Source organism: Diadema antillarum, unplaced genomic scaffold (assembly GCF_040938485.1).
Source record: "Diadema antillarum isolate AM-2024a unplaced genomic scaffold, OU_Dant_1.0 seq00000217_RagTag, whole genome shotgun sequence".
NCBI classification, from domain to species: Eukaryota; Metazoa; Echinodermata; class Echinoidea; order Diadematoida; family Diadematidae; genus Diadema; species Diadema antillarum.
This window is the reverse complement of record NW_027271272.1, coordinates 2,031,249-2,048,216: the sequence shown is the minus strand read 5'-3', so window position 1 is coordinate 2,048,216 and position 16,968 is coordinate 2,031,249. Positions and strand designations below refer to the sequence as shown.

The 16,968-nt window shown below is 41.1% G+C and overlaps 2 protein-coding genes across 5 annotated transcripts in view; both read left to right on the top strand.

Annotated features, from left to right (window-relative positions):
- LOC139729119 (growth hormone secretagogue receptor type 1-like) overlaps positions 1-1,773 on the top strand; it is a 223,050-nt gene extending 221,277 nt beyond the window's left edge. For all 4 annotated transcript variants that reach the window (XM_071640049.1, XM_071640048.1, XM_071640047.1 and 1 more), the window contains one exon: positions 1,454-1,773. In XM_071640049.1, coding sequence (XP_071496150.1) covers positions 1,454-1,773 — 320 coding nt within the window. The remainder of the gene's footprint in view (positions 1-1,453) is intronic.
- The window catches only part of LOC139729121 (uncharacterized), a 295,278-nt gene that overhangs the window by 233,057 nt on the left and 45,253 nt on the right, over positions 1-16,968 (top strand). The gene's annotated exons all lie outside the window — the stretch shown is intronic.

Genomic DNA, 16,968 nt, shown 5'->3' with positions numbered 1-16,968 from the left:
GGAAAATTTTGTGTTGCAAACTACTTCCTCAGTTTTTGCCCAATTTCCATGAAACTTGGTACAGATGTGTGTACAGATGGTTGTAGATGTGCAAGACACATTTTTCGACAGTACCCGAAAGTACGTTGCCATGGTAACGGCATATTAATGGCAGAAGATCAAGGAAAGATCTTGTGGATTTAACTACTTCCTCAGTTTTTTTACCAAAGCTTATCAAATGTTGTTTTGACCAAAGCTTATGAAATGTTGTTTGGCGGGGGTATAACCAGTCGCTGTAGCGACATTTCTAGTTGTTTTTGTTTTTAGTGTCGTGATGATTTTATCGTTGACTATCAGAGGGGATAGAATGTAGGCCCTCCTCAATATTCCATGCTATGTGGTTGCGAATAATCACACGGGGCTTTATGACTGATTCGAAATCTATTGGATGGGAAATGAAGTTTCGATTTCTGCTCTTTTCTGCCCATAAGAATATATGATTAATATCATGCGAGGGTACAGTACTATTGATCACAATTCGGACACAAATTTTTGCAGTGTCAGCTCTTTGATACATCCCATCATTATGCAAAAACAACACAGCAAAAATTTTATATAGCGCTCTAACAAATTGTAAGTTATGAAAGGTATCATGAGATCCACACGTACACACACATGTACTGGTACTGATATTATCCATTACCAGGTACGCGGAGGTATCCAATTGCTTACCTTGGAATAAAAATGTAATTATGCTTGTGTGATTACATCAGCAAAAACACATACGTCTTGACCAGAATTTGAATCCTGTTGGGAGTCGAATGTGTACATCAGTGGCCACTCCAACCTCAGACTTTTGTGAATCCAAACTTTCAACGACTTTTGTAATCATTTCCACGAGTCTTGATCTTAGGCTTACACCTCTGTTATTTCCATTACCTTGCATATTGATATCAAATCGTTGTTTAGATCAAAACAGAAAATGGATCGAATTTCCTTTCATTAACAACCAGCAAAGTAACTGAATGCTCGTAAGTACGAGCATGGAGCTACTAGTAGCTCCATGGTACGAGTAAGCATTTACACACAGCCCTCGCCCCCCCCCCCCTCCTGGAGGGACCAGTCAATGGGGATAAACTCTATTGCCTGAGGGCTTTATACCTTTACTCTTAGTGGACTCGAAACAGAGACTTAAAATTGAGGGCCCATAATATTCTTCTTCGCTTGTAGTAGCCCCAACAAAACAAACACAATAATACGGTTGTAATCGTTAATTATCATTAATATCATTATCATTACTTTTACCATTGTCATAATTTTGGCGTTAGTATTTGTGTTGTCACTTTCATCATTGCATTTTTCATCATCACAACGAAAATCAGTTGCAGTCAAAGCGATTCCAACGGGGAAAAAAATGATCTTAGTCCGTGTAATGTTTTCTTGTCTTGTTTTCCTCGCCCCTACCCCAATGCAGTACTGATTGCCGCTAGTTTTTTCATCTGCTGGTTCCCGTTCCACCTCATCCGAATCTCGCCCAACTTCGGCTACAACAACTGGCCGAAGCCCTTCGTAAAGATCTACCACCAAGGCCTGTACCACGTCAGCATCGTACTCCTGTACATCAGCTCCAGCATCAACCCCATCCTCTACAACGTCATGTCGGCCCGCTTCCGGCGAGCCTTCCAACTCACCATCCTGTGTCGCGAAGTAAGCACACCCCCGAACTCGTGCGCCACACGTGGCCAGATGAGTTCATTCACGCGCACTTCTTCGTTCAATAGCTCGGCATTGTGAATGCAAAGGGTATTTCATAGAAAATTACCAATCAATTATCGCGCCTCACAACGAGATAGTAGTAATTTAAGGTTTACGTACAGTATACTCGAGTAGTGTGTTGGCGCAGTGTACTAATTTTGCGAGTGCGTCAGTTCATGCGTGTGAGAGAGTGAGAGAGAGAGTGAGGGGGTAGATGTTTGCACATTCGCTAATGTGCTTCCTAGGAGATTCGAGAGATGGAGTTACAACTGACTATAATTATTCAATCAGCTGTCAGTTTTCTATGGATGGACAAAAGAATTCCACAGGTGCGTTTGTGCCTTTGATGTTCGATGGTTGAAGCCGCCATCTTTCTGAGCAATCTGAAGATTCATTTTTAACGCTAACTTAATATCGGGTATATGCTGCTCGTTTATAATTATGTATCAAATGCAATGAAATTTCACCTAATGATAAAGCATATAAGACAAAAGTCAATTCCGTTCGAAAATATGTGCAAAAGTGTAAATCTGAGCTGTATTTTGTGAAAGTGTTTGAAATTTTACCCTCATGGAAAGCCGGTTTTATCACTTTTCTCTTTTTTTTCTGCAAAATGAAACTAATATGTTATCATCCTCAAGTATAGTTCTTTGTAAATTAATATGTCAGGTTAGCGTACAGACACGTACCGTCGAGTAATTTTGATATCTATTTCAGCAATATTTGAGCAATTTCTATTCGCGCACCCCCTTGCCTTTACCATTGTCTACCGCCCATCGTTTGTAAGTAGGGATAGCGATAAGTAATTACCATCACAAAGACATATCTTCCTTGGAAAGTGGCTGGTGATTATGCAATGAGACACGAGTCAATATTGTCTTCGTATCTGAGCGGCAGATCCAGTTTGACACAAACTTCAAATATTTTTGAGTGGCGGCTTCGAGCATGGGATCAAAGCGAATAAGACTGTTGTGACTCCATTTCTCGAATCTCCTTGATGTGTCGCAGCTGTTACTGATATTTGTATGTATTCAATTGGTATTTCAAGAAGCAATGAGTTGCTCATGTATGATTGATGGTCCTGTTTAGATGTAAACGGAGCGATGCGCGATAACACTTAACTAGGTTTTTGCCATGAATTCAACACACGGTAAGACTTTGATGTCCAGAAATATTGCAATACCTCCGCTCTTTCTCCTCCAAACACGCACATACCAACACCCGCGCACGAAATCTTGGTTTCATACGTGAATAATCACATGACGGAATTCATTTCTGTAATTTGCTTCAAGGATTCAGTACATTCTACGGTGTGTCATATGTTTGACGACTGTCCTTCCAAATCCTACATGATTGTACGAATAGTGACTAGTTTGTGTAAATATCAAACTGCAATGGCAAATCACTACGAATATAACAATAAGTCCATTGCAACGAAACACTTCAATGGGTTAGATATAAACTTGTTGCTTGAAACCGATATCTTTTTGATGCATTTTTAGCTAAAAGTGATGTGAAAAATGCGACTCAATACTAAAAATTCTTAAGGCTGTAGTTCAATTTTTATGTATGACGACTTCATTGGGCACTACAGGCAGAGAGAATCATCCAATTATATTTATTTTTTTTTCATTTGATTCAGTGTTCACCTTGTGGTTCTGGGAGCGAAACATTTGCACCATAAAATGTGAGAAGGTGGTATAGTCTATTAAAATACTCCCCACGCGTAACATATGTATGCTGCTTTAAAGGTTGTGACTGCAGTTATTGTTGATGTCATATACATCATGTAAGAGACTGCAGTTATTGTTGATGTCATATGCATCATGTATTTGTTTCCTAATGTATCAGGCTACTAATGACTTGCTGCACGATTACAAGATGTATACTATAATATTTATACATGTATAATATATAAACGAAAACGAGAAAAGACGTAGAGCGCCCTCTTCTGACGAAGAGGAAGTTTCTTGGGACAGAACATTTGCTGCATCTCATCGATTCTACTTGTACATAGTATCCAAACTTTATCTCCGTTCATTGTTATTTAAGCTCTCATTTTTTTTTCATGATTACATTGCTAGCCTTGTCAACCATTATCACAACAATCGTTTTGATTGTGTCAGTGTGTAGGGAGGATAATGCAAAAAAACAAACCTAAAAACTCATTGTGCAATGGATTAGTATATAGTGTCAGAAGTGTCATGTTAGTTTCCATTCGCTTTGAGAATCTCGTCCATTCCCCCCCCCCCCCCACCCCAGAAAAAAAAAATTGGGGGGTGCATGGGAGAATAGTGACCATGATCATGTCAAATAAAAAAGCTCTATTAGGTGCGACTAGATACTCCCATGCAGTACCATCTTTACACAAAGTCTGGGGCGAACTCTTTTTTAGTGAGTAACAATATGGCGTCAAGATGCTTTGTTATAAGCAATCATGTAACAAAGGAATGCACGCCATGTTGCGACCAGCTGAAACCGAGGTCTCCAAATTCTGTATGTAGATGGCTCTGCTTTCGTAGTTTAAGTTTTCATGACGTCATAATATCATGTAATTAGGTAGGTCTCGCAAATGTGGCATACGTTGGTTCCACGATTAAATCTATAGGTCGTATTGATTAAAAACTTTTATTTCGTCCCATGTGTCAATAGAGGAACACCGTAGCTGCAAAAGCATGCACATCCCACGGGTACCATCGAGGCAAATTCGTCAGGTTCGTAAGTGTCAGTGAAAACCGCATGTAAAGAATTATGCTGTGAATTGTCGCTGCGGAGAGACTCAATGCGTTTTTCCCTGTTTTATTTTCTTTATAGCCTAGTCAGTTATATCAACATTCTGGGTACAATACGGGAAGCCGGAAAGCAATAGTAACCTCGGTGTAATGGCATCGAATTGCGTTTTAAAACGGGTCTGGTTTAGGAGAAGGCTTGCTAGTAAAGTGAAGGGATCGAGCGCGCTCATATGATAAAACACTTGAATCAAAACTTTGTACAGAGAAAAGGGAGTGAAAAAGGCTTAGGAAATTACAAAGAGCGAGGAAAGGAACGAGATATGTCCGTATAAAATGCCTGCGCATGAAGCTTTGTTAGTGTAATAACAGCAAGTGATTTACTACCACGTACCCACACGTTATGTAGGGCCTCAACGAGTGGGAATGTTTGGGATTAATGTGACATTTTAGATATGTCGCACTTGCACCCTGTTTTTGATGCGGAATTTAGATCGGTAGCGGAGTGGAGACATCTCGTTGATAGGGTCTTCAAAGGATGACTGTGATGAAGTTGAACGTGTTTATGACCTAGGGTAGCGTGTGCATTCTTGGACGCGCATAATCTGTGAAGTATCACGAAGCAGAGAATTCGCGCCTTGTATTTTCTTCTTGTGTAATGTTTCCTGCACTTTGTCGTTATCAAGGAAGGTAGTGTTTTCCCCACCTATATCAACACTCTATAATATACACTCACATTCAAATTACTTACCCACTTGTGTACCTATCGCTTCTTTGCAGGTTTTCTGTCAAAATCACTGCTGCTTACTATTTGAGGATAACTTTAAATACAAAACTGAATTGTAATCTATACTATTAAGACCTTCCTCTTTCCCGGCAAAAGCACGTAAAAGAACGTTTATAAGAATTTTAAAAGAGCAAAGTTTTGGTATAGCTTTGAAGTTAAACATTTACATGTAGATAAAGCAGGAAATGATGGTGCCCCCCCCCCAAAAAAAAAAACAAAACAAAACAAACAACAACAACAACAACAACGACAACAACAACAACAAGAATCCCCGTAATTAAGTCATTCAGAGTAAGTGATCACACAATAAACGTATAAAGTCTACTAAATCTTGATGAAGACGAGAACTGTAAAATGCGAATTGTTGGGCCTACTGTAACACTACACCGTTTCACAATACCGTCTGAAAAAATGAAGACATGTACGTTTATTAGACCTTTAAATTCCTTTTTTTTCAGCTGGTTTACAGACGTTGACAGACGGCGCCAGCCATTCCCAAATATTGGGCATGTTCAAAATATCGATTGACAGTTTCCACACGTGGCGTTCCTTTTGGGGCCGTTTCTTACCCGTTTTTGAAACTTTTATGGCTATTGGCACGGAACAGCTGAATAACGTCAAACAAACATTCACGTAAGGAATACAATAGCGCCTGATCTTGGTCAAAGGCAGTCTTCACAATGGTAGAAATGGATGGATACAGAAATTGGAAGTCTGTTAACGTCATATGTCTTGATAACGGCCAAAGCATATGTAAAAGTTAGAGAAAAGTGCGAGAAACGTATTGGCAATGGCCAAAAGGATAGAAACGGACCGTATTAGGACAATCACACCCCCCCCCCCCGACAGTTACCCCCAACCCCCCTCCCCAGCTAAATACCTGTTACTGATAGGGTTAGACGAAAGGTAACGGCTATTGTTAGGGTTAGAATTTGCGTAAGTGTTAGGATTATGATTAGGTTCAGGGTTAGGATTAGAGTAAGGGTCAGGGGAGGGAATCGGACATATCCACTTGGCGTTCCTGATGATACAATACATGAAATTCCTGATGCTCCTGACAAGGTAGCCCTTCTGCAGGCACAACTTGATGTGCAGTCAAGACCCTTTTGAAACTGTGGTCCTTAAAACGAGGATATGGCCTTAACGAAAAGACTTCAAATTTATGAGCAATACCAGTACTTCGAACGCTTAAAACTTCTCACAATGATTTGAAGCTTGATTTTAAAAGATAATCAAAATTACCTTCATAACCAAGCTCGCAGGCTTTTTCGGTCCGTTGACAATCCCACTGGTTCGAGTTCTTGAAGTTCTGGTCCCTCTGGTGCCAGAACAGGCAATTTTCTTGGGCCCACTCAATCGCCATGGCCTCGTCCTCTTGGTCCTTCAGCTTGAAGGTCACTGGTCTTCTTCTCCTTCATCCGAGCTTCTGAATGTGCTGGTGCCCCTTCTGGTATCCCTTCTTCAGGTGTTAGAACGTCCTCTTGTGGGACCTCTGGACATCCGAGTCTGAAGACTCTTCTCTTGGAGGAGGATTGGGAGGCCTCTGAATTCGCCTGGCATGGGTCGTTGTTCCACCGCCCTTGCCCATGCTTGATGTAGCTGGCATAATGAAATGAAGTGTGATGATAAACTCAAAAATAATAGTTATCCAAGATAAACTTTATCGAGCGATGTGGACTGTCCAGGAGCTACGACTGTTGCAATGAAGCAATTGACAGAGCATGGTCTTCATTATGACGCAAACTGGATGTTTAATAGCCGTAGTCCTGCCGTAATACTCGGGCGTTCGATATTGTGAGCGAAGCTCAATAAAGATGGTAATCGTACTTCAGCAGACGTTTCATAGACGTATAATGACGTTACTCCTGTTGTTCTATCTATTCTCCATCCCTCTCCAAATATATTGCCGCCATAAGACACCATCTGGAGTAAGTATTTACCGGTAGACGGGGCCATAAAGTGGCGGTCGGGCTTTTCTGCTACTGATGTCGGTATCATTGTTGGAACCGTGTCCCGCAACAATATGACACAAGCTTTGTTTCTTTGCTTTGAAGTCACGTGTGCACGGAGTTTCAGGAAACACGAGTCTAGTTGTTGTGGAAGCCGTGGTGTCATCTTGGGACTCTTTATGTTGTTCATCAAATTATGAGCTTCCCCTTGATTCCTCCTGCATCGAAGATTTTCTAGAAACACAGGTGCATTCCCCTACTGGTTGCTTACCTGTTAGAATAATGACTGACATACATTGTAATTATGCAAGCCTACGATAACCCCTAAACCCTAGTCTTAGCATTAAACAACCTTATTTGGCGTTAAAAAAAAAATGAGATTAATTCTTTTTTCTAAATGTAGACTGTAGCAGCATGGGAACGGCGTTGGACGGTCGATCGCAAAATCGACATTTAGGATGTTTTTAGTGTTGATTTCGAGTTTATTTTTGGTTCACTTTGATTCTCTGATGACCTAGATATCAGTCCGTATTTTAGTCGTTGCTGTCCTATCGAGCTGGACCAGCGAGAGCCGGGGATTGGTTCCTGGGCTGTAGGCTATGGTAATATTCCAGCGTAGGAGATCTTTCGAAGAAGTTCCAGGAGGGGTCATTGATTTGGTCGTTAGGCGCCATGTAAGGAACAGTAATGCGAACTTTACTTTTCGAAAGCACTGGAGCGGAGGCTACGGATGGGGGCCACTCCAGGCGTCGCCTGAAAGCGTTGCACAAGCCAGACCATGAACGGAATCCATCGCCTATTCAGTTTTATTGCATAAGGTTGATTGCATTTATTAGTAAAGCCCTATGCAGGAAGGAAAGGATGTCAATGGTTGCCAATGCAATCAATGCAGACTCTGACCATCGAATCCACGATGACCTGAATAACTTTCCAGTAATACGTGTGAAATCCCGCAAGCCAGCCTGGATATCCCTTGTGTCACTGGAATGCTTTGACTCCAAAAGTGAATGGCGCATATCCGTGCTGGTCTGATGCAGTCTCCGATACCGCTCAAGTTGCCTGCCACACTGTCACTGACCCAACAACAAAGCCAAAGGGCTTTGACCTCCTTTGGGAACAGTGGCTGACCCTGAACCGCGTCGGAACCTTCCATGCAAGGACAGGCCGCCGTCTATATAAATGGGGATTCGTGGGTAATCCGACGTCTGACTGCCGTCATCTCGACCAAACTCTATGTCACATCGTGGATCGAGGACTGTCGACTTTCGAAGTTTCCAGGAGGGCGTGCACAGAACTTGCCAAACCAAGCGATGCTGCCCTTCTAGCAGCTGTCCCTCGGATATGACATAAAATGGAGGTCCTGTGTGTGAGAGAGTCACAACTCATGCAGGTAAAGGATCCCCTTTCATTTATCGCAAAGAGAAGGGTACGTAATACCCGTTGAAGTGGTCGCTTCACACCCAACTGAACCCAGTGGAAGACCAGCTAGTGCAGCTGAATATACGTTGGCTATCCAGCCACCTTCTCACAGTGGGAAATGAAGCAAACAAGAAACAAAGAACTACATAAGCCTATGACCTCTATTTCGTATTGCATCATACGACAGAAGAAGTGTTCAGTAGGTTCACCGCCGGTGTTGCGTGGACGTTAGGCCTTGGGGTGAATCGGTTGGGACATGGTGCGAGATGCAAATTAATTGTCAAATCGCGATGCACATTGCAGACAGAGCCATCTACTTAGCTTTCAGTCGCTCCGGGCCACGGAAGCCGCACTTCCGTAGACTTGAGGATGGACTCAGTCTCACCTTCCACCTGTCCATACCAACTTATCTCAAATATTCCATTGTGTTATACACCAATGCCGTTCTCAGAAGACTACCGCAATGGCAGTACTACGATCTTCCAACAGCTTCCTTTTAAACTGGTCTGTCAATTAATGTGAAGACTGTAGTCCTTGTCAACTGACCGTCAGCTGAATCGTTTGTATAAGTATGAGGATGAATGTGATCAGAACAACGGGAGGACAGAAATTCTGAGGAAGGTACGCAGTGGCGGACCCAGAGGGGGGCGCAAGAGGCGCACGCCCCCCTTTATTTATCGTTAAAAACAAAAGAAATAAAAAGAAAAAGAATGAAATGAAACCCGGAAGTGGCACCAAAAATAATAGTTACGCCCCCCCCCCCCCCCTCCCCCCTTTACAGAATTCCTGGATCCACCCCTGGGTACGGAATGAAGACCGACGATGGTACGAGGAGAGAGAAAGATAACATGCTACCTGCTTGGTAGGCGTCACATTCTGACATATCGAAACATGCGTGATATAACAAGGAGATGTGTGATACTTCCTTGGATGTAGTGATTAGGGTGTAGGTGTTCAGAGTAGTTGGCTGTCGGTGGAGGGGATGTTTCACGTGTCTCCATTAACTGCTAGCGTATTCACGCGTAATTTGGTCACTATGTGCTCAAATACCTTTTTACCCTCCTGAAGCACGAATACTGGAATGACGTTACCTTTCAATGTCGTATACATGTATAGGGTAAAGCAAGGCGGTATCACGGTATACCTCATTGGGTGGACGAAATGAATTGCCTACACTCTCTGTCCAAGGAACACAAACCTCATCTGGTTGTATGTCATCGGTAGTATACCAGGGCCCTGTTTCATAAAGCTGTTCGTAAAGTTACGAACAACTTACGAGCGACTGGTGATCGGTTCTTGTGCTGAATTATGGAAATTCTGATAAGTATAGCGCATCAGAACTGATAACCAGTCGCTCGTAAATTGTTCGTAACTTTACGAACAGATTTATGAAACAGGGCCCAGGCGCATTAATGGCACCGGCTTTCATATAGAATTTTCGTCACTCCTTATTCTTCCCCTGTGGATCACGAAATTTTGTATGAACTAACGACTGAGCTGTGAACTCCAAACACAATAATTATCGGAATGCAGTTTGCTGAAAGTGCGATGTATCTTTTTGATGATATTTTTGCGTACTTTGACCTCGTGTGGTCCGCGTCAAAAACATTGAAGTTTGTCTTGCAGTTAAAGCTATGAAGGCATTAATCTTCTAAGTTTTAGATTCGAGCATTTTTATATCCGAAGCAGCTATGGAATATCATGAGCTACTAATGTTTCGCGAAATCTATAATAGGGAGCGTTTCTTTTATTTTGAGATTTTCATGCAATTTTCATCGTATTTTATGTTTTATCGCCTGTCAGTACATCGAGGTTATGATGAAATTATCAATTTTGGCTAATCGCTTAAACTCATCCCTGTGTTTGAATTGCATATGTGATAGAATGATTGATAGATTATTGGATGAATTATCGGATGGTGACAGAATAACAAAAAAAAAGAACGTGATTATAATTATTCAATATCTCTTTTGATAGATTTTCTTTGTCAATACACAATCTGATGCTGCAGAGAGAGAACTAACTTGTTGAATTTCTTGCTCTCTCTGATTTGATTACCTACCCAACCCCGTTCACCCTCGCCCTTCACATTTTGCCATTCCTTCCTAACTCCCCCAACCGCGCCACAACCCATAAATGCATAAATGCTTGTCCTAAAACCAGCCCCCTTTCAAGATATGAGTATATATAGTTTGACTTCACTTCAGTTTTACTCCAGGCTTGTGCTCTTTCTCTAGAGGTAAATATCGGAATTGCCACTGGCAAGCGACATCCTGCTGTATTTTGATGTTCATTTCGATTTCCTGTGATTTTACTTAAAGCGATTCTAAACTACGCGTCGAATAGCTGTTTATATTTCGCCTGCTTATATTGGTAGGGAGGAGACAAAAAAAATAGAGAAAAGAAGATTACAGAGTATTCATTTGCTCGTTGAAGAAAAAAGAAATTATACACACTGGAGTAGCTATGAAGGTGAAGTAAAATGAAGGTGCCTTCACACTATACATAATTTCAAGTTTATGAAAGATTGATGTCAAATTTGGCTTTGCAGTGCTGCCCTAAAATTGCGCCTTTTTATTTTTTGTTAACTGTGTCATGTAGCACCGAGAGGAGATTATGCTATCGGAAGGTGCCGCCCGAAAGGTGAATGTGCGGCGTTCAGCCAAGTAATTTTGTCCTGAATTGTGTCCTTGCATGGTGTGACCCCCTCCCCCCCCCCCTTTTTTTTTTTTTTTTTTTTTTTTTTTTTGAAGCGCCGTAGTCATATGAATAAAACGTTTTGTGCGACTACCCCCAACATTCCCCATCAATAGGCCGGTTAACTGATATATTCACATGTCTGTATACTTATACAATAATTTTGTTATGCTTAATGTATTCATTAGCTTTGATATCATTTACTTGCATGTGTTGTTGCCATTTCGGGAAATTTAGATCAAGCTGTCTGATTGTTGGCAACAACCTTTGCTGTGAAGGTATACGTTATGATTGGCTATGTAAGATCTATATTGCGCCTTAATTTACTTGCCAAATGCCCCATGGTCTTCCACCTATAATCTGTGCTGCAATGGTCGGGACAAGTCAATTGATCTGTAGAAATGTTGATTTGTGTTTCTTTCCGTTAGCAACGTTTGACATACTTTCTTACAGGACTTTTTTTTGCGTAACGATAAAAAATGTCGCTTTAAACAAAGCTCAAAGTGAGTGTTAGACTGATTACTTGTCTCTATAAGCATCTTCCATCATTTGCATTACTCCAGCAAAGGAAATGTTACGTACGCCTAACGCAAATCTAAACAGGTAATCAGAGCAAATGTATCGAAATATTAGCGAAGTCGCTTTTGGACCTCCCAGTGTTAATGTGCTGTCTTCATGAAAAAAACAACAACAAACAAACAAAATACAACAAAAGCAAAACAAAAACAAAACCAGCAACAACAACAAAAAGGTCATATGTCACCTCTATTAAGGGCTTTCCTGTAAAATGTGTTATCTTTTGCGTTAATTGTCATCTCCACCAATACTGTACCATCCCTTTAACAGCAAAATTATTCATACCCCTGGGAAATTTTTAGTTTTGAGCAGATTTCTAACAAGTAAAGGATGGGTTGACAGTGATTGGGTGTTATATCTCAACATTTCTATTGTTATGAAACTGGAATTAATGTCAATTTATAGAGGACGAATAGGAGTAAAAAGTTAACACCCAATCACCATCACTCCATAATAATTTTGTTGTTAACTGTATACATAGAGTCTTTTGAACACAGGGTTGGTAGATTTGGTTTGATATCATTGCACACAAACACACACACACACACACACAAGCACAAATACAAATACACATACTTCTATTCTTACAGTGTACTGATTCTCCCATCATGTCCCTTTTTATTGCATTTTAGGGTTGGCATAATTATAATACATACTATACAACTACTCTACATACTGGTAGGTTACCTACATCGACGCTTTCTTTGTATATACAGTATATTGATTACGCTTTATTGACTAGACTTTTCTTCTTTTTCGTCTGTGATATACTGATGTGCCATGACTTTATATGACAACTAAATACTGTTAACAACTCGCAAAATGTTACTTTTTCACTATTTCTATGCCTTATGCAACACCTGCGTTGGCATTGTCGCTTTCGTCCAACACTTTTGCCACTACTACAACGACAATTACCTTCCTATCTCCCCCCCCCCCCTGCCACTCCTCTTCTTAGCGCTGTTTTGGTCGTCTGCCCGTACCACTGTAGTGCCACATGAAACAGTCAAAGCTTGATTAATTTGGTACTTCAGAAAATGCAGGGGACACTAATTGCGTCGGTTCATCGGCTTTCATCCTTGAATGCAGACGCAGGGAATCATAATTATTAGGCTTTCCCTGTTGCATTTTATCTGCCAGTTCTGTTTTGTTATTTCATCGTCTGAATGGAATTTCTTTTCACGATCGTCTCTCGTAATGGCGCGTAATATTATTGTGACGTCCCGCGTTACCAGATGGGCTTGAAATTACTGCGTCATTTCATTTTATGCCCACGTGATTACCGCGATGTCGTCTGGGTTAACTCGGGGGGACCGTCGCAAGATGAATCTTTAGTAGGAAGTTGTTTGACTTTTTCGAATAAAAAATGCAATAATTGTGATACCCGGGCATTCGTAATTTTTCTACTTTCGCAAAATAAGAAGTAACAACAGGTTTGATTGTTGTGTCCTCAGCACGCGCAAAGACGAAAGGACTAACGAACAAAACACGTACGCAGATCATTCTGTACGATACCTTCTTTTGATATCGCGTAGGAAAATCATATTATATACTTTGTGCCTTTCAAATTACCCCGGTTTGTTTCGAATTCTCCACATCCGCTCAACAGGAGATACAAAATATTTGGATTTGACGTCAAAGGCCTAACTCCTAAGGAAAAACCCATTACTGGACACATTTATGTGCGGTGAAATCTTCGCGTATGGTTCATACAATATACGCTTCGTTTCATGCTTTCTGAAGTCCGGCTGAAAAAGATTTGCAAGGAAAATGAAGATCAGCAGAAATATGGAGTTACGTATATTGGTACAAAAATAAAAAAGTGAAAGTCACCGTCGACAAATAATGTAGGTCCCAGGGTTCAGGTGGAATCCTTTTTTTCAAGTCACTTGGATTAATAATTATGTTCTTGCTCTGTCCGCCACAGTTTGTTCTACTAGTTAAATTGGCAGGGCCTAGGATATTCAATCTCAATAGGTTAGGCGAGGAAGGAAGAGATTGCGTTTACCAAAAGCGGTCGACGGAATAGAAGAATATCACGTGGTGTCGTTTCATCCTTTTCTGCCTTTCCTGCATGTCTTTCTTTATTCAGATCTGTATATCTTTCACCCCGATCCAAGATGTTTCATTTGAGCTTGCTTGGGATACATAGAGACCTCTATACCGAACCGTATGACAGTGTGTAAAATAATCGAATGTATGATATACTATAACCACCAAGATATTATACATTCTTTATGTATGTATAATATGTATACATGTGTGTGTGTGTTTGTGTGTGTGTGTGTGTGTGAGCGCACACGTGAGTATACCGAGATACTGAGAGAACACTGTTGATGTGTTTACTCTTGCTATTAGTCTCAATTCCCTATGGGAATGTCATATCGGGGTTATATACTGGGGTATTTTTAAAGTTGCCCGAAGCGGTTATGACGAGATCTAAGCTGTTTTATAATATTATGATGTCATCACATTCTACCCTCTAAAACAAAGGGGACGGGGCGGGTGGTTTCATTAATTAGATAGGAGACATTCGAACGCTGGTAACCCCGAGGAAATTTATGGCACCCTGCTTTCTGCTGCAGAGATTCACCGAGCGCATAAGAAGGTCGTTAGTGTATTTCAGTCGATATCCATGCGATGGATATAATCACGATTGCACGTTCATGCTCTCCCTATAATACCTTTGTGCATATCAGCTGCATATTGTGATACATTTTCCTTTCTTTTTCTTGGATGCGATGTAAGTTACCAACATCATGTCCAGTGGATGTCTGTTTATGACATACTGCTTTGGGGAGACCTTAAGTCCTTTGTCTTGTTCGTTAGTGTTCCCGCCGTAGTGTCAGTTTATTTCAGAATCAACATACGTGGACTTGCGTCCTTACGATCCGCAACAAACTACTTGAGGTTGCTGTGGAATTCTATTTTTGTCTTTGATATAACTATGGGAGGAGAAAGAAGGAGCGACTACTACTTATGCGTCATTCGTGCCTGTGACGTCTAACAATGTCTAAACGATATAAAGGAGAAAATATACCATAGGCCTGAATCAATAGGTGACGTGCTTGTTGTGTATTGGAGGGGCCGCAAGCACAATGGATTTCGTATAATCATATTAATAATTTTAATGCAATAATTTTGATGACAAGAGCAATGTTAATTGATTGATTTCACGTTTCATTACACTATGCACATAATAAGTGAATATAACTTGTAGTTTTTCGATAAATTGTAACCACATAAAGTGTATCCAGGGAAGAAAGTGAACTATATAGTATCATTGCTCTTCGGAAGAGAATACTCCTACACCGACGCTTTCATTGAGAAAAACCGTTTCCATTCAAGTCATGTATTTCGTTTCAATCAATTCATTTTGTATACGAGAAAGGAATGAAAAATTCTTACAACATAAAAAAAGGTAGCCTTCACCAGCTCTCATAATCACCAGAAATGGATGTTCCCTGTTCAAACTCTGGAAGCAATGTCTCGATCGATTCAATTTGTTGTGAAATTGCACGCACTTGTCGTACCCTCTGAATAGACATAGAAGGTTGTGATAATCGCGGGAAATTACAAGTCACTCAATTCTATCAGTGGAAATAAATGGATGCAAGTTTGAAAGCCAGAGCGCTAGATATTGTGACATCATTGTTCCCTCAAGGTTGATACCAACAGATTCCCGCACACTGTACCTCTAACAATTTTCTTCTGAATGAGATAAGTGGTCGGATATTAATCTGCTGAATGGCAGGCGAAAGGAGGAAATTGACTAAGAGTTTCTGCTTCATTCTTCGCTCGGCGATCAACTTTTAGCTGCAACTTTCGTTGTGTCCCTAGCCACAAGAACCACATTAGATTATGGATTTCGCCAAAGTGGTGTATATCAAAAGATTATGAAAAACAATTCAAAGCAAAACAATTAAAGGGAAGGGTAAAGAAACACATGTCTTTTCCTTTCAGACCCTCATATCACAAGAAATAGGTAGGATGGAAGCCTACCTTTTCTCATTAATGTCGCATAATGCTCAGACATGGCACGGAGACAGTTATCGTTGAAACGTTGGCGAATTTGCCGAATTTGTGCATTCAACCATTCAACCAATCAGTCACGAGGATCAAGTTGTTTTGCAATCGAAACGTTTTAAAGAGATCGATGCACATCGCACAAGTACACACGCACACACACACACACACACATCAAAGAAAAAGGTAAGAATGATACTTGTAGAAACCTTCACTCCTATTACATGTATTATTACTATCGGCAACCTGTTCATGCCCAATGTTGATGTCATTGTCAAGATAACTTTGTGATCGTGAGAGGGTTGAATAGACTCTTCAGATCCTGCGGGCAGATAAAGAACACGATGGAGGATTCAGGGTATAAAGTCGCCATAACGAGCATCAGCTTTCCAAGCCATCACTGACCTTGAGCGCATCCAAGAGAGAAAGTAAATATTTACCTACGTGGGGGGGGGGGGAGATGGGAGGAGTGACAGGGAGGGGGAATACGATCGATGGTTGGAATCGACATGTTTCTCCCATGTGAAGAGTCCATCTCTCAATAGCATCCCCGATGACCGAGACATTCAACCAACACCGCTACATTTTCTGCCAATTATTGACAGCATCAATTCTGATGAACCACCATTCTGCCAAAGAGGCTGAACATGACATGCTTGCTTCCTCTACCCTATCGATTAATCTACTCACCCCTCCTACCATCTACCTCCCTTTCTTTCACCGCATACCCATAATCTATTAATCTACCTAGTTCTCTATATCTGTTGGACTATTATAGCTGACTTGACATCTACGAATCGTTCTGTCTGTCTGTCCAATTACCTGTCAGATCCACTCTTCGCAAACTCTGAAGAGATGTGACAACGTGGACAAGATCACGAACTGCTCATCATCAAGTTGCTGCTTCGAATCCTCTGACGGTAGTCATGGTAACAGGCAATAGACGTCATCCAAAATTCCTGCTCGAGATGGCAGGGGGTGGTGTTCCCGCGGGAGCTTGCGTCTTAGGGCATTTTGATTGCTTTTATGGTGGACATAAAAATTCCGAGCT